The following is a 19138-nucleotide window of genomic DNA, read 5'->3' on the forward strand; positions in this document are numbered from 1 at the left end:
GTAACGTGTAAAAAGGTATTAAATGTGATGAGGTGTTTGGCGGGAATTGACGGGTCGAGCAGGAAATCTGATACATGTTGCACTGATAGAATCTGCATTATGGTTGTTTTGCATATAGAATTACAGTCACAACACTGGCCAAGTTGGAAGTTACAAACCCAGGCACATCGAATATGCAGTGGGGCTTTTCGAATGTCACCTGCTGTGGCGTTGCAGGTAGAGATGCTGGGATGCCTCTGCAGTTAAGATCGGAACAGCTGACAGCCAACATGGGCAAACTTACAAGTGCATGGTAGGTCTCACACCTCAAGGGCAGTTATGCAGATAGGATATAATTATAGATCTGGGATTATTTATTTATTTATTATTATTATTATTTTATTTTACTTGTATAGATATAAGCTCTGGTCCACACTCCAGTAGATGGCGGTAATGCACCATTGAATGTTGAAACAGCCGCCAAGTCTACACTACAACGTCATCACGCTATAGGCTAGTGCAAAACTGCCCATACTTTGTTTTGTTTTCGGACACGCGGTGAAAATGAAGCTTCTCTTTAGTTGGTTCTTATTGCTCTGGTGTTTACTCGACCACGGTAAGACATTTAGGCTTATTATTTCTCTTCCGACAAACGAAGAAACCGAAAGTGACTATTATTTGAACTCTAATCGCGTTATATAATAACTTATATTATACAGAAAAGCCTGTTTATTGTTTGTATTTCGCTGTCCGTCTTTTTGCTCGACCATGGCAAGACATTTTTTTGTTAAAATCTCACTTAATGTCAGCAGCGATAAATAACGAAGTACGAGTATAGTGACGTTTGCTGGTTGAAGGCAAAGGCCCAGATAGTTTGGTGAAGCGCTGCGTGACTGAACAAAAGACAGAAAGAAAGGATAAGTCTTGTCGAAAAATATTAAAGTCCGTGTTTAACCCGTTTAATCCCACCGGTCACAATTGTGACCGCATATTTTTTCTTATTTCTGGAAGCTCTAAAAGTGTTGTTATCGGCTTTGGGCAAGAAATTCAACTTTTAAAAGAAAAAATAGATTGTTTTGATTAAAATTTATAAATGTCATGTGACTGGTGTGAAAGGTCACATGACTAGATCAGTTTATTTCCTGCTTGCACATCTAGAAGATGTCTTCCTCACACTACTACAAAAAGTAGTATATAAAACACCTTAATTAACAGATAGAACTATGAAATTTGGTACATATATTCTTTAAAGGGTCTACTACTGATATATTTTGAGAATTATACTCCTGCATATATATTTTGCTCGTAAGACATGTAAATTTGTTAACGGTCACAATTGTGACCGGTAGTATAACACAGTGTTTCAGGCCCTTCCTAACTGAGCAGGCAACACAACTTCTCGCCCAGGCCTTGGTGATCTCTAGACTTGATTACTGCAATGCTCTTCTGGCCGGTCTTCCATCATGTGCAACTAAACCTCTACAAATGATCCAGAATGCTGCAGCCCGTCTTGTCTTCAACGAGCCCAAAAGGGCCCACGTCACTCCTCTGTTCATCTCTCTGCACTGGCTACCACTCGCTGCTCGCATCAAGTTCAAGGCATTGACACTTGCTTACAGAACGACCACAGGCTCAGCTCCCTCGTACTTTCACTCGCTCCTACGAGTCTACATCCCTACCAGAAGCCTGCGATCGGTCAATGAGCGACGGCTCGTGGTACCATCACAGAGAGCCACAAAATCACTCTCCAGAACATTCTCATTCACGGTTCCATGCTGGTGGAATGGTCTCCCTACCCTCGTCCGGAATGCAGAATCCCTGACTACATTCAAAAGACAACTGAAAACTCATCTCTTCCGTGAGCACTTGACATAAAAAAAAAAAAAAATAAAAAATAAAAAAAAACTTTTATCCTCCCTTGTTTGGCTTATGCTACTCTGAGCAATGCCTGAACTTTGTATTTTGAGCACTTCTTGCGTTATTTTTGCCTCTTCACGATGACTCGCTTGCTGTAGTCCTCAGTTGTAAGTCGCTTTGGATAAAAGCGTCTGCTAAATGACTAAATGTAAATGTAAATGTAAATGTAAATGTTTCAGTTGAAAACACAGGTTTTGGCTGTTAATCCTAGTTATCAATTGTTTATTATTACACAGTTTAAAACTATCAGATGTGTTGGACAGGGGCGGATCTAGAAAAAAAATCACGGGGTGGCAAGCAGAGTCAGGGATAATTTCTGGGGTGGCAAATATTTATAGTGGGGGTACGCAAGTTTTGCTTGATCGCAAGGCAATTTTTCCGTTTAGGTGAAGGCTGAGCCTCCCAAACTTATATAGAAATAGTAGAATTGTCCATATTATAAGTAGTTTTTCAGATACAATTGTAACTTTTGTAAAAAAAAATAAATAAAAAAAATCATCATCTTGGGAGCCACAGGAGTTGGCACCTGGCTCCTTATTTAGCTATAAAGTTATTATAATTCTTTGTCCTGTAAAAAAGTACTAGAGTGAGCCTCTGTAAGCACCCAAGTCTTCTAGAGCAGATATGAGACATCACATTTGTTATACAGACCAAAAGAACAATTAAATTAATCAGGCTTTGAAGATCTGGATTGCAACTAGCCTAGTCCTTGAAACAATGCATTTATAAAGTGCCAGGTTGATGACTACACTAGAATTTATACAGTTCCAGACAAGGACAAAACCTGGAAGACTTTTCCAAACCAGGACTAAACATGGAATGCACCACTAGGTCTAATCTGGGACTAAAAAAAAATTAGTCCTATGCTTTTCAAAAAAAAACCTTGTGGTTTTATTTATTTTTACGGAAGAGGATTAGGGCCAGGCAATAATAAAAAAATAAAACCATCTCGAGATTAAAGTCATTATAATGCGAGATTAAACTCGTTAAATTACGAGAAAAAAAGTCGAAATACAATCTTGAGAATAAACTCATTAAATTTCGAGAAGTCGAAATGAAATGTAGAGAATAACGCATTCAATCAGTGTTCATTGCATACTGATATCAACCTCATCGAGGTTTCGGTTTCAGGATACCATAAGACGCATTATTAATCGTTGTTGGTTGTGTACGCCTCCATCCACAGAATGTAACGACTGTAACCATATACAGCTAATAGCAATGCTGTACGGTTTTAATTTATCATAGCTGTCCATATGCCAGAGTGCATTTGGGCCAGCGCAAGTGGCGTCTTCTCAAGCGTCTCCTTCGTCGTAATTCCACACCTTGAGCATCAACAAATAATGCGTCTTATGGTATCCTGGGAAACCTCGATGAATTTCATGTTGGACAAAAGCGAGTACATCGCGCAAATTGGACTGATTTTTTCTTCTAAAAACACCTAGCCGACCTAGACCATGTTCTATTCTTTACTGCAAGAAAGTCAAAAATATAGATTAACTAAGTGATCTAACTCTGCCATGTCCTCTATCAGTAGGGAGTTTATTCTCACAATTACTTCGACTTTTTTTCTCGAAATTTAACGAGTTTTTTTCTAGAAACACAACGACTTTATTCTCAATATTTAATGAGTTTATTCTCGAGATTGTATTTCGACTTTTTTCTCGAAATTTTACGAGTTTTTTTCTTGAAACACAACGACTTTATTCTCGATATTTAATGAGTTTATTGTCAAGATTGTATTTCGACTTTTTTCTCAAAATTTAACAAGTTTTTTCTCACAACACAACGACTTTATTCTCGATATTTAATGAGTTTATTCTCAAGATTGTATTTTGACTTTTTTTCTCGAAATTTAACGAGTTTAATCTCGCATTATAATGACTTTAATCTCGAGATGGTTTTATTATTTTATTATTGCCTGGCCCTAATCCTCTTCCGTATATTTTAAAGTTTGAGTAAGCAAACTGTAGGCTACTTTTTATGTAGGCTAATTTATGTAATAAATAGAACATTATTGTAAAGTGTTACTGATTAGTTACACCGATTCAGACGTCTCCTGAGTTCACTGTTGGAAAGATCAGTTGTTTTAACCATTCATTAAAATGAATCAGTTCAAAAGAGTCATTAGTTCGCGAATTGGACGTGTCATGCGCGTTGTGTGATTATCCCAGCAGAAGGACTTGGACATCCAATATTTCTGTCAACACAGAAAACATTTCATCACTGGATATTTTTTTTTCCCGTTTAATTAAAGTGTTGTTTTATGTCAGCTGAATGTCCAGAACGCTTTTCAGGAAAAAAAAAATCTCCGAATGCTCCACATGAAACTTTGGTCTTCCGACCTTTTACCACCGTGTCGATTTATTTTGATTAATATGTGTGAGGGAGAGAAAGCAAGACAGCACTTAGGAGACGGTGAAGTCTTGTTTAGCCTACACTTTCGCCTGGCTCCGAAGAGAGAGAGTGCGCGCGCGCGACCGCCTCTCTCTCTCTACTCGTTCTTTCAGTTAAACATGCGCCACAAGCGCGGCAGTTCGTCTACATTACTCACCGATCAAAGAAGACTTTGGCGGGACAAAATTACACTTTGGCGGGCGCTAAAACAAGTTAAATCCAGGAAAATTCATGCGTGAATTTAACTGAGTAGTAGCCGGCCTGGCTGACATCAATGGGGTGGCAGCTGGGGTGGCAAGACCTTTACTATGGGTGGCAGCTGCCACCCCGTGCCACCCCAGTAGATCCGCCCCTGGTGTTGGACCTTCTAGACGTACGTGACGGGAGAGTGCACACACATCTCCCTGAAACTGGCCTATAGGCAGGGCCCAAGTGTAGTCTTTGGTCTACTCTAGCCCATAGAGGTCTAGCCGAACAAGCGGAAGTTCATCCAGGGTGTAACTTTGTCCATGACAACCTTTTCATCTCACTAAACCTCCTTCATGAAATGACAAAGCGAGGTTATGGATGTCTTGGAATGTGTTGCGTAAATAGGCCTAATTGAAGAATTTGTATGAATTCTGACTATGGTGTTTCCCACCGGTCACTATTGTGACCGAGTATAAAACCTAATATTTCACTAACTTAACCAACATAAAATCAAAAAGGGCATACAGTTTGTGTGTTAGGGAGGTCTAAGGAGTAAAATGCATGTATTCAAATTGCAAGAAAACATTTGGGATTAAACGGGTTAAGACGTGATTTGGTAGGCTACAAGTAACCCATGACATCTTGTAGTGTGTAAATGTTGCCTAGGCTAAATGAATCAAATAGCCTATGCCTTAATGTAGTGCGAGTCGCTTTTAAATGCTAAACGCTAAATAAATGAAAACAAAGCACAATTTTAGGTAAAGTTCAAATTATAAATATTTAATGGCTAATGTTCTTCTATATATATATTTTTTTTTTACATTTGCAGTTTCTCCCTATACAATTAGATTACGTTGTGAGAAATCGGTTTTGGTATTTTGAGATCACATTAGTCGTGATCACGAGAAAACCGCATGTGTTATCTTCTCGAGGTCACGCAGCAAATTAATCCATCACGTGGAAACATGGAAAATTATTATAATCCACCCATGGCCTCTTAGGACTTACGTATATGACGCATGTTCAAAACCAGGAGAACAATAGAAGCAGTTAAAGCAACACTACGTAAGTGCTGTGACCAGTAAAGTCCCTGTTAGTCCAGCAGGTTTATTGTGCTGCTGTTGTTTATTGTACTGAATATGCTTTTGTTTTCTTTATACACATGAACCAGCATGGTACACATTGAGGACAACTGAGGGACTCAAACTATTAAAAAAGGTGAAAAAAATGCATTAATGCTCAAGAAGGAAACACAATAGAGGGTTTTCACCAACGTCACATTCTGGGCGGTAACCCGGATGCGCGGCCATTATGGAGGCACTCGGATGTAAACAACAGCATGGATTGCACTGTTTATTATGTACTACTGAACACATTTTTACACTAATAAACCACGGAAAAAACACGTGGTAGGTGCGAAATCATATAAAGAAGGACTTAGTAAGCAGGAGCGAGCGCACGCACAATTTTAACAAACTAAAGTTAATATGTGGTAAAGATCCGAACGAGCTAACGTTAGCTTCTCCAGCCCTTACTGCAATCCTTCCTTCTATTTATTATCCCGACATAGGCTACGTTCAGATTGTCAGTCCAAAAAAGCACATGAAATCCGTTTCAAGCTACATCCTATTCAAATCACATATCAGGACATCAGCTTCAGGCTGAACGTTCGGATTTCGCGTGGTATGTGACTCTCACGCCACGTATGTTTATTGGGCGATAGAACAAAAATGGTCAATTTTCCCCGATCACCCAATTCAAAAGGGATCTTAAAGCTACAATATGTCGTTTTTTTGGCCGCTAGGGGTTGCGAACCTCTTACAATAACAAAGGCGTACGTTGATGACGCAAAATTTCCTGCGGAATTATGGATCTTGTTGTCAAGCCGATGGATCTAATAATGTTTATGGATGAATGAATACATTGATTTTTTTTATCATGACTGTGGTTTGAAGCAGAGCGATTGCTAATAAGAGACAGATATCAGCGCCACACGTGAGTCCTGTGGATATAAAGGAATGAGGAGATGTCTAGGGCTGGGTACCGAGTCTCGATACTTTTTAGGTACCGACCGAATTTCCTCGATACTATCGAGTATCGAAAAATGACATGTTGTTCGGTTCCAGATTTCGAAACCTAAGGAGTTAACTCGTCAACGTCAGTGCTCAAACACATACATATGAAATGCACAACGACACACATAAAGTCGCTCACGCACATACACGCAAACTCTACACACACGAGACGCGCGGAACATACTCATATGAGACGCGCGCGTGCACAAACTCTCCACGCGCATACTTATATGAGACGCGAACACGCACACAAACTCTCCGCGCACATACTTATATGAGACGCGAACACGCACACAAACTCTCCGCGCACATACTTATATGAGACGCGAACACGCACACAAACTCTCCGCACACAAACTCTCCGCACACAAACTCTCCGCGCACATACTCATATGACTAGAGACGCGCGCGCACGCACACAAACTCTCCGCGCACATACTCGTATGACTAGAGACGCGCGCGCACGCACACAAACTCTCCGCGCACATATTCATATGAGACGCGAGCACACACACATAATACCTTACATATGTGGAAAAGTCGATCAAAAGTGTGGGTACATTTCTCCAGGCTCGATGCCAACAGCGCGCAATGCAGAATTGCTGCAAAGACCGGTAACTTACCACGACGAATATGATGAAGACCTTGACAGTGCACGGAGTAAACATAAGAGCAGAAAGTTGCTCCGTCTTCGACTGGTAAATGAAGAGATACCTTGTTGATCACTCTGACAGTGTTTATATTGCAATAAACAAATAACCTACTGAATGCACACTGCCGTTCAAAAATGTGTTGGTTAGTCAGACTTTCTTTTCAGTAAGGATGCATTAAAGTTATCAAAGGTGACATTAAAACGTGTAATGTTACAAAATATTTCGTTTTTAAATAAATGCTTTTCTTTTTAATTTTTTATTCATCAAAGAATCATGAAAAAATGTATCATAGTTTCCAAAATATTAAGCAGCAAACTTTTCATATTTCTGAAGGGTCATGTGACTCTAAAGTAATGATTTTGAAAATTCAGCTTTGACATCACAGGAATAAATTACATTTTGAAATTTATTCAAATAAGGTTTTGTATTGTAATACTATTTCTCAATATTACTTAAGTTTTACTGTATTTTTTATTTAAATACAGCTCTTTATAAAACATTTTTTGTTCCTTTGTGCACTGGCTAAGGAGCATGAGTCAATCTGAGGTAATGTGTTATGTAATCTTGTTAAAATGGATTTCATAAAATTGGTATCGAAAAAAGTATCGTTAGGAACCGGTATCGAAACTGAGGTATCGAAATTGGCACCGGATCGAAAGATTTTGAAAAATACCCAGCCCTAGAGATGTCATTCTACCGAACGCAGGTCCTGTATTAGTGCTCACACAGGTCAGTGTATTAGACAAATGAAACTTGTGTGGGAACGCAGCGCTGTTTCACTCGCTCTACACTATCACACTAAACAGCATTTGAGTGTGTTGAAAGTAATATTATTCTATGTGTTAGTTTGTTGGCTATATGAGACTAGCAGTAAACTATATCAACATTAGAATAACATGCAGATCATATTCTAACTAGTCATCATGTTGAACTATATAACATTGATTAGCTTTATGTACATTTGCTCACCTGTCTAATAAAGTACATGCAAGAGCTGCGTCTCTGTGAAGTCGTGACTCGTGAAGCTCTGTCAAATCCAAGTTTGTCACGGACGCGAAGCTCTCGGCATCTTGAAAACGCCACGCTGATATTTTTTCCCAAAATCTGCTTGCCATGGTCCATAATGTTTGAACGAAACGACAACAGCTTGCAGCTAGACGTTACGCACTACACTCATTACACGCAGTTGTCCACGTCTGTCGCCATGGTTACTATGGCAGAACTTGAGCGGAAACCAGAGATAACGCGGATATTACGTCAGTGACAGGCGACAAGTGAACAGTTTTTCCAGGATGGCCAATTATTTAAAATTGGAATTTCCCTGAAATTAAAAATCTTTGGGAACTTTTGGGATATTGTAAGTACACAACTGCAGGAAATATATCACACTGTGCAAGTGAATTTTGGATATTTTTTTTACCTTTAATGCATCGTTTCTTTCTTGAGCATCAAAGAATGGTTCCAGATTTTGTAATAGCTGCGAGTCCTTCAGTCGTCCTCAGTGTGAAAATCTGGATCTCAAAATTATAGAGTCACTGCTGGAAAGGTTTTAAATATGCAAGAGATGCTGGAAAATGTATTTATCATCCGGATAACGGCACGTCAGGGGTATTCAAACCTTTTTGAACTGGTTCTGTTATTTAAGTTATTTATACTTGTGGACTACATGTAAATGTTTTTGTTTGCCGTATAATGAACTGTTCATTTCTTTTTCAGAATTTCTCTGTGTTGTTTCAAATGGAGTGTCGGTATCAGCGATGGAGGGAGATGCAGTCACTCTACACACTGGTGTTGAAATAAAACAAGAAGAATTAAAATGGTATTTTAATGATATTTGCATTGCTCAGAACAGCAGAGATCAGAGTAATATCCGTACAGATGTTCAGTGTGAAGATGCTGATGAGAGATTCAGAGACAGACTGAAGCTGGATCATCAGACTGGATCTCTGACCATCACACACACCACAACTGAAGACTCTGGAGTTTATCAACTAGAGATCATCAGCAGAAGCAGCATCATTAAAAAGATCTTCATTGTTACTATTCATGGTGAGTCAATATGTTTAAAAGCAAGTTTTGTACATTTAAAAAAATAGGGTAGGCAATTGTTTTCATCAACAGTTTTTGTTTTTCTGGTTGGAATCTCTCTTCACATCCTGATAGCAATCAATAATATCAGTAGTCTAATATTAAAATATTTACATATGTTCTGTGGAAGTCTCGGGAACAAAAAATGTTCTTCCAGTCATTGCATTCGGTCCGACCTTTCTGTCAACATATGTATTTCCATACCTCCGCACAGCTGCTCGCGCAGACATCACATGTCATCAGCTCGTTCTGTAAAGCTATACAGAGTAGGGCTGTCACTTTTGTAAAAAAAATCCTGTTAGATTTTTGAGACACAAGTGTTCATTGAATCGATTGTTAAATCTATTTTCCATGTCTAAATAGGCAAGGATAGGCTATAGGCAAATCCACGGACAACTAACGCATTAGGACAATTAAGTCAGCAATATTTCTGATGATTTATTGGCGTGAAGTTTTCGTGCATGATGACGAACAGAAGTGCAACATTCTTGAAAAACTAAGCAGAGTGGACTGCCAATCAACTGAATTTACCACAGGTGGACTCCAAATCAAGTTGTAGAAACCATAGACATCATATAGATAGACGCCCTATCGACCGCTACTGCCTACTAGCGCGGTCGAGCCGTGGAGCCGCCATCTTAAACCGGTCACCCGCTCCACTCAGTGTAATCTGTATGGCAGGAGCAATGAGCTGTCAGCGCATTTAATTAATCATAACTCACTGAAGACCGAACTGATTTTCATGCGGGGTTTTTTTCTGCAAATGTCATTCATGTAGCTATGATACAGGACACATGGTTCGGCATATTTTAATATTCATAGTAGGCTTAACAGTAATATAATATTCTGATATAAGATATAAAGTGACCAGACGTCCAAAATCAAAATATGTGATGTAGGATATAAGGTATTTTATAAATCACACACTATAAATATGATAAAGAAGCAGAAACAGAGTTGCAGTAAAGTAAGATATTTTAATAAGTTGAAGAAACAATACTGATTTGTGACACACACACACTCTCTCTCTCTCTCTCTCTCTCTCTCTCTCTCTCTCTCTCTCTCTCTCTCTCTCTCTCTCTCTCTCTCTCTCTCTCTCTCTCTCTCTCTCTCTCTCTCTCTCTCTCTCTCTCTCTCTCTCTCTCTCTCTCTCTCTCTCTCTCTCTCTCTCTCTCTCTCTCTCTCTCTCACACACACACTCGATTTGCGCATCGCCGACGCCGTCATGTGTGTATTACACAGGTAACTAACGTTAACGTTATTACATTGCTTCCTGATTTCACGTGCGCAAACACAAATAATAATTTATACTGCAGGGCCGTTGAATTTGTATCTGATAACCCAGAAGCTCTTGTAATTATTACTTTACCCAACCTCTCCATGCCGAGTGATGCAGTAAACATAGCCTAGCTAACGTTAGCTGGCTACGATTTCAGTACAGTAATATCAAAGATTTCACAAAATACAACCAAAAGTACGGTAATGTTAAAATTGACTTGTTAAAAGTAATCCCGGGCCCTATTTGCGCTGGTCCGCCGATTAGAACAGGAAAATGCTCCACAGTGCTCTGGAATCTCACTGCTGCTAAGCAACGAAACTAGGAGTTCGACCGGTTTAAGATGGCGGCCGTATTTCTCGGTGCCCAGCGGCCAATAGGGCATCTAGTCTCTATATAATATCTATGGTAGAAACATCTCAAGGATGATCAGTGGAAACAGGATGCACCTGAGCTTGTCATGGCAAAGGCTGTGAATACTCATGTACATGTGATTTCTTCTTTATTTTTAATAAATGTGCAAATATTTAAAACAAACTTCATTCATGTTGTCATTATGGGGTATTGGAAATAATGAATTTAATCCATTTTGGAATAAGGCTGTAACATAACAAAATGTGGATTTTGCAGATGCACTGCATTTCTGTACCCACAAACATAAAAAATTAAATAAAATTCACAGCACTTTACTGTTGTATTATTTTGTTTGGCTTATAATGAAGTATTGTTTATTTCTTCTTCAGGTGTGCCTGGTGTTACAGTTGGAGTCGCAGTATCAGTGATGGAGGGAGATTCAGTCACTCTAAACACTGGTGTTTTAACAAACCAACAAGACAGAATTAGATGGTATTATAATGACATTCGCATCGCTCAGATCAATAGAGATCTGAGTAAGATCTGTACAGATGTTCAGTGTAAAGATAGTGATGAGAGATTCAGAGACAGACTGAAGCTGGATCATCAGACTGGATCTCTGACCATCATGAACATCACAGACACAGATGCTGGAGTTTATCAACTACAGATCAGCAGCGGCAGCAGCGACAGTGAAAACACCTTCAATGTTATTTTATATGGTGAGTCATTATGTTTAAAAGCAAATCATATACATTTAAATTACATCATCGTTTTTAGGGATATTTTTGCTGACATTCAGTGGTGTTGTCCTCTACCTTTTATATTAATTCATATGTAGTACAGATAATATAGATTTCTTCAAAAACACGTTTAATGTTAAAGTGGAGTTTTTCGATTTAAATATTGATTACTATGTGCAGGTTGCAACGATATCCCATGTAGTATAATAATTTTATTAAAATAGTACTACATTAATATTATATAGTTTTATTATTTCTATCAAAATAATAATGTCATGATGAAATTTGTTATTTTAAAAAGGTACTGCAGATGACACGCCATCTGTCATGTGTGGACATAATCGGAAGAAATCCCTATTGTAATACAAGCTTCACTGATTTAATTATCATCATCATCTTGCTTGTTCTGAATTAGATCTGGAGTAATTGGTATCGCTATTTGTAGCTTTTTCTTTGGATACTTTTTTACTCTTAATATAGTAATTCATTGTAAAGTGATAGTAATTGTACTAAATAGTAATATATAAGTAAATATATACTGTACTGTAGTATACTGTACCCCCCCTGTATCCTCTAATCATCTTTTGGTTTGTGTTTCAGGAGTTTCTGTTACTGAACGAGATAAAATTAAGAGAAAGTCAGTGAAGGAAGGAGAACCTGTTATTTTATACACTGGTGTAGTAAGAAAACTGAATGATTCAGTAACATGGTATATGAATGAGATTCTCATCGCTGAAATCTGTGATGAACCCAGAAGAACCTGTACAGATGTTCAGTGTAATGAAGGTAATGAGAGATTCAGAGACAGACTGAAGCTGGATAATCAGACTGGATCTCTGACCATCACACACACCAGAAACACACACTCTGGAGTTTATACACTACAGATCAACAACAGCAGATTCAGCATCATTAAGAGCTTCAGTGTTTCTGTCACTGGTGAGTCTCATTTTTCTCTTCTAATGCAGCATCTAGTGAAAATATTAATTACTTTATAGTTATATGAAAACATGCACTGTAGTGTAATATTTACATACCATATGGTTGTCTACGTTTTAAATCCGATTTAAATCCTGTGCAGCTCTCAGCCTCGCGTGTCAAAACAACCACTACAAGGCATCAGTGATCATTTTTATTTCGCCTCTAGAGGCCGCTCTAGTAATGTATGACAGCGGGTCCTTCTCAGCCGCTCCAGCAATGGATGCAACCCAGAATAACTATCGGTATGGAGTTTTGTTGATAACCAAGTTTTTCACCAATCGGTTATCAGTGCCGATTATTCTGCAAAACTTATCAATCCTTAGACCTCTAAAGGAGACTGACAAATGCCACATTGAGTTTAATGTTGCATTATTAATTTTACATTTCTGAAGTCTATTATATAAGAATAAGAACAATGCATAATATCAGTCAGTTTTCCTATGAACATTGTTTCCTGATGAGCTCACAGAGCTGATGCAGTTTTAGTTGATGTTGTTATAAAACGCCATTAGATTTATTAAATCGACCAGCTATTTTTCAAATAAATCAATATCATACGTCTTTCTACTGAAATTATGAGTTGATCTCAAGTAATCACGTGTGTCTGTCTTTAGCTGTTCCAGATTCAGGTTTGTCTTCAGCTGCTGTAGGAGGAATATGTGCTGCTGTTGTTCTGCTGGTTTCTGCAGGGATTGCTGCTGGGATTTACTGGCACCACTGGAAATCTAGGAAAAGGAAAGCAGGACAAAAAGGCAAGTATTACATTTAAAAGTTGTATTGTACAAAAGGAATCTTTAAAAAAAAATTAAAGTATGTATTTTTATTCTACTTGACCAAAGTAAGAGTTTGTTGTTGTTCAAACAGGAGACAGGAGACCGCGAGATGATCATCATCAGGTGAGATACTATGAGCACTGAATATTTCTGTCTCCAAAAAACTGAATTTACTTCAGGTTCAGATCTGTGAGGACTATTAAGGCCTTAATGACATGATTTTTAAAAAGCAATACATTTGTACAAAGTGCTATATAATAAACGTGACGTGAGTTTACTGGAGTGCAGATCTGGTGCAAACATTTCCACTTCACTATGATCGGATCTTTCTTAACTGCCGTTTTTCAATGTAACTGCTATCATTTTTGTTTTATTTGTTATTTTTGAGGAACGTATTTTCATATTCATCTTAACGTCATGCTCAGCAGTGTGAAAGTCTCCAGGATGTCCACTAACAGTATATCGCTGGTCATGTATTTCAAAGTTGTTTTTGCCCCTCTGAGAGTATATCCGGGCCTTAGGTGGTGTATGTCTGTGTGTGTGGTTTTATTCAGAATTTATCACATATAAACACTAATAATAACTGACTTATTTAAGAGAGCGCTTCTCTTGTGGTGTTTTACGTCAGAATGAAGAACAGGGGTCTTTACATTCAGCAAACATCAGAGAGAAAAACACTTTTCTGTGTTTGTGTGACTGAATCATCAATCATGAACATTTTTTTTACCTTCTGTGAATCTGCTTCTGTCTTTCAGGAGGACGATGTCGCAGAACTAGCGTCCCTTAATCAGACTGAGACTCCACAGATGGATGATGATGTTGAGACTGAGACTTAACTGATTGCTACTGATAATGGGACATCCCATAATGAGACTGAGATTGATGGATGTTGATAATGAGACTGAGATTCCACAGATGAGTTGTTTTCTAGTGAGACTTGAGACTAATTGGATTTCACCGTTGCATTATTTTACGATCATGGAGAAATAGTGTCATGATACTAAAATATCAGTAGTCGGTACCAATAATGGTGACTTGAAATTTCTAGTCGAAACAAAGCAGCCCATCACCAGCAGAAAGCTTGAGGATTTCCAGTGTGCAACTGGAGGGATTATTACCGCTGCTAAAGGATCCAGGCAGTGCAGGAATATCTTTACACTGTAAGAATGACTGTTAATGTTTGTAGCATTTGCATCTTGACAACACAGAGGAACATCCATGATGAAAACATGAATGATGACTTTTCAGATGCTGGTGCCTTTACTCTGTGACCGTATTAAGCTGCTTGGTAACCTCTAAACGTTTTTTTTAGAAACGTTCACTGTCAAAACTAATGCTTTGAGTTTTTGGTTTATTTATTTGTGGTTAAAGAAAGGTTAAGGTTCAAATCCTGCAAGTGTTGATCCATGAAATATAAGCATTGTGTGCTTGATCAAACTCAGTATCTGTCAGTGCAGTTTTTCTTTTACAAGTAAAATCCTAAGATTCAATTGATTGAAGCAGTTCCAAAAGGACAAATATTTTTATGAAACTAAATTTGTATACATTTCATAACTCTTTTGCTGCTGTGTAGCCTTTTAATGGAATTAACCATCTTAATGGTGTTTTAAGCTCATTTCATAAATGTGTGATATGAATTTTTGTGTTTTAGATTTCTGTTCAAAGAGGTCATTGTACGTTTTTTTTCTCTCTCAAAGCTGACCCTATATAAACACTATGTTCTTACAATGTAAATACACGCGCAAGTTATTTTTGATGTGATGAATGCTATTAAAACGTGGTTTTTGTGAAATGATTTGAGTTGATCAGAAGTAATTAAGCTAACAAGGAATCATTTGTAGATCGTGAATTGTGAAAACTTTCACCTTTAACATTTTAGGTTTTAACCTTACTAACTGTTTAACTCAGTCCTTAGCAATATGAACATACTAAACTACAAATATTTTGTACTCCTATTAGATGGTAAAGGCTGTTACAGAAATGGACACTAGATGGCGCTCTTCTAAAATATACCGTCTACTCTTTGAAGAAGATCCAGATGTCAACTTTCATTATGGTATTCGTAGAATAAGTTGACATACTTGCAAAGTTACTTAGTCATAGCAGATATTAGAAAGTCGTCTACTATACTAAGAGTTAGTTAGTTGACATTTTGACATAGTAAAATGTCTAAAGTGGACCACTGAGATTAAGTGTAACCAAAAATAAAGTAGACTCAAAATACAAAAGGCTGTACAAAAATGTCTACACCTGCCAGCGAGGAGTAGAAGCAGAGGAAACGTTGTAGACCTCTTGGACTGTAAAGAATTACGTACAATGCTGTATAATTCACTAAGGACAGACTGAAGCTGGATAATCAGACTGGATCTATATAGATAGATATAGATAGTACTAAGTGAAGCGAGTGAGCACTGCATGGGATATTGAACACCCCAAGGCCCTCCTGCACTCTGCATATTTCTCTGCGTGTTTCTCCCGCTTATTGAACCCGTTGTCATATCCTTGATATCCCAGCTCGCCCAGTTTCATCCCATCACCCATACAATCTGTTAAATGCCTCAAATTCTAAGAAATGCTCCTTAACGCACTACTTTCCAGTGCTGTCACAAAGCACACAATTATTGTCTGTTTCGTTCTACCCATGTTACTTGACTTCTCGAATGAGTTCAGTATGCTGGAGAGATGTAACTAACTTCCTTGCTAATCAAATAAACGAGCCATGGTCTGTCCAGTTTGTCCCCGTTAGCTAATGTGCGACTGTAATGACCCTCTGAAAATCTCCCGTTCACTCTGTGTTGTGGAAAAAGGATGCCTTTGGTTTGATCTGCCCCGCAAAGTGTCTTTAAGTCCAGGTTTTATTGCTGGAGTGACACTAAGGGCCCTTTCTCACCTACCTTGTTTGGTCCGGACTTTCGGACTTTTCAGTTTGGTCCGAATCAAAATTGCAGGTGTGAAACCTCCCCCGCAACACGGTCCGGACCAAACAGACGAAATTTGGTCCGATGAAAAGAGGTCTCGGTCCGGATCAAACTGAACAAAGGTTTGGTTCGTTATAGTGTGAAAGCATTTTCTGTAAGGTTCGGACTTTCGGACCATTTACAGGAAGTTCCGGTGGTTCCCGCGTAGAAGACAAAGATAGCAGGAAAAATGAACCGTGGTAGCACATGGGGAGAGGAGGAAAGGTTTTTTATTTGAAATATGGTCTGACGACATAAGAAGTCAACTGGAAAAACACTTGCAGTCTTCTCCTCCTTTCCTGCCGGCGACGATCAAATGTTCGCACAGCGAGGACGTTCATTTGGCGAATTTGAACTAGCCTCGCGTACAGTTGGTGCTGCAGGTAGTAATACCATAATAATAACAATATAGTTTCAACAATATGCGTCTGTTCATTCATTGTTGTCAAAGTTACCCGCCGATTTGACAACACGCTGACGTCAGACGCACGTCCGTTTACAAACCAATCAATGTCGAGATGCAGCGCACATAGATGATGACGACAGCACGCAAGTATGTCATGTAAAGTTCTTTAGTGCGCTCGCATAATTGCAGTGTGAAACCAAACCAAAACTTACCGAATTTATAAAATGTATCAAAACATGAATTTTGGTTCGGACCTTGGTGTGGACTTTCAGGTGTGAAAACGCCCTTAAAGGGTTAAGTCCAGGTTTTATTGGTGGCCATTTTCTGGAATCATGAAAAATGTCCTCACTGGTAAAATTACTCCCTGCTGTTCATGTCCCTCGTCAGACTTTACGACTGTCTCCCTCCAGTACTTTACTAGTAATGTTCATAACTTCACTGTCATTAGCATGGTCGCTAATGTCTACAATGTCATCTTGACTTTCCAGAGGTGAAGAATAAAAAAAAGAGCCACTTTGTTTCTGCAGTTCTTGTTCTCTTGAAAGTCGTCATCTATTGCAATCATGTTCGATACGTTTAATTACTTTTTATGATTTTTGTTGTTGTTGTGTACTTTAGAGTCTTTCATATGTAGACTAATTAAAGTCACTCTAAGGGTGAGTTTACATGACAACGATATGCTTAAAACGGAGATGTTTTTCCTTTGAGTTTTCCGCGTACAGACGACACCATTGTCAAAACGATCCCCATTCACACGCATCTGCGAAAAAGAGTAAAAACGCTGTATTCTGCTGTCAGGCCATTAGATGGCGATGAAACACTATAGACTGAACACGTAATATGCATGTGCATGACGTCGTTGTCTTCAGATTCGCGTTATTGTTGTTTACACGGAGACCGTTTCCAAAAACGTGCACTCTGAAATTTTTCAAAAAGTTGAGTTTTCCAGGCACCCAAAACGCCGTTTTTAGTTGAAAATGGCGTTGAATAAACAGCCACGAAAACTGGGGTCGGGGCGGGAGTGGCCCTACTGGGTAGAATATATGAAAGTAAATTTAGGTGCAGATTGAGGTTCTTTCACGCTTGCAGATTTGATGTCCAGTTTGGTTCGTTTAGATGATGTGAAAACTGTTTTTCTGAACTTGGCTGCACACCCGCGAACCGAACCCGAGTCAGCATAAAAAAAGGTACAGTTCCTGTGAAGTGATCAGTTCATGATCCAGTACAGCTCGCTGCTGATATGACCTCAATCTTACAAAATCATCTGGCAGAGAGAATGTGTCTCATTTCTGCTTGGGTTCCGTGAAAATGGACTCCCACGATCTTTAGGACATTTGCAGTACATTTGCGGCAGATAGATGCAAATGCCATATCGACTGTGTGAATTCTCACTCCGTTCTGAACTCATAAGTTGGCAGCCCTGGTTTTTATCATAATATTATTTGAAATAACTGCTGCAACCAATGGAGCAAAACAAATAAATTTGCTAATGTTAACTAACTTAACTAACTACACAGGCTACACAGCATATTAGTTACTAACCTAAACCAAGTTCCCTTTCAAGGAAAATCTGTGTACTCGGCGGCCATTTGCAACGCCTCAGTGTGGATAGAGTGGTACAGGGATGACACATTTTTGTAGGCCAAAACCCAGAAGCGAGTTAGCATTTTCGCACTTCTGGTTCTATCGTCCTGAAGTCAATTGGTTTTTAGTTCAATGTCTGTCTGCAATGAAGGCAGGTCCGCGAGACGTGGATGCTGCTCTGCAGAGTGTTGTGGTGACTGTGATAAAGTAGGTCGGAGAAGGGTCTTGGGGTCTATATGTGCATGTGTCTGCTGCCTGGTGTGTTATCTGTCTGCACGTCGCCAGTTTCCTCTCTGCTCCGCGAGGTTTTTTTAATGTGTGAGAAAATGGACTTGTGGCGTGAGAAGTCTCAATTGCATGAGTCTCAAGCTGACTGCACAAGAGTTGGGGTTCTGGTGGTGTGAGTGACTGTGCAAACATGAAAAACAAGTAATCAGAGCTATCTTTTTACAGAGTGCCAAAAACTACAGAAAATATGAGCAAACTGGATAGCTGCAATTCACAGAAATAACTAGAACACGTGCCTGAAACGGGGCTTTGTTAAAATTACCTAAACTTTTTTTTATTGGTTTAGTTGATAGCAAAATTAAGTAACTATATTTATGCCCTGGAACTTATCATGATCCTTAAAAAAAATAAAAAATACTAACAATAATATTAACTTCATCATCAATTCAAGTTTACATTTTATTCAAAACGTGGCCATATTATTATTAAAATAGACTCTGTACAAAAAGTCAATAAGATTTTTTGTCAACACAGAAGT

General features: G+C 38.7%; 1 protein-coding gene across 1 annotated transcript; it reads left to right on the forward strand.

Annotated features, from left to right (window-relative positions):
- The first annotated feature begins 422 nt into the window (after window positions 1–422).
- Window positions 423–15219, forward strand: LOC306987871 (uncharacterized protein). The gene is made up of 7 exons (XM_079592475.1): window positions 423–595; window positions 8927–9259; window positions 11318–11650; window positions 12272–12610; window positions 13267–13404; window positions 13517–13548; window positions 14181–15219. The coding sequence occupies exons 1-7, from the start codon at window positions 544–546 to the stop codon at window positions 14259–14261; spliced, it is 1308 nt and encodes a 435-aa protein (XP_079448601.1). The 5' UTR covers window positions 423–543; the 3' UTR covers window positions 14262–15219.
- Window positions 15220–19138: the final 3919 nt, after the last annotated feature.

This window comes from Phoxinus phoxinus, assembly GCF_949152265.1.
Source record: "Phoxinus phoxinus genome assembly, chromosome: 20".
In the NCBI taxonomy this organism is placed as follows: Eukaryota; Metazoa; Chordata; class Actinopteri; order Cypriniformes; family Leuciscidae; genus Phoxinus; species Phoxinus phoxinus.

Coding starts and splice junctions, on each gene's coding strand:
- LOC306987871 (XM_079592475.1), top strand. CDS start 544: ATGAAGCTTCTCTTTAGTTGGTTCTTATTGCTCTGGTGTTTACTCGAC. Junction 11,651..12,271: donor CTTCAATGTTATTTTATATG/GTGAGTCATTAT, acceptor TTTGTGTTTCAG/GAGTTTCTGTTACTGAACGA. Junction 12,611..13,266: donor CTTCAGTGTTTCTGTCACTG/GTGAGTCTCATT, acceptor GTCTGTCTTTAG/CTGTTCCAGATTCAGGTTTG.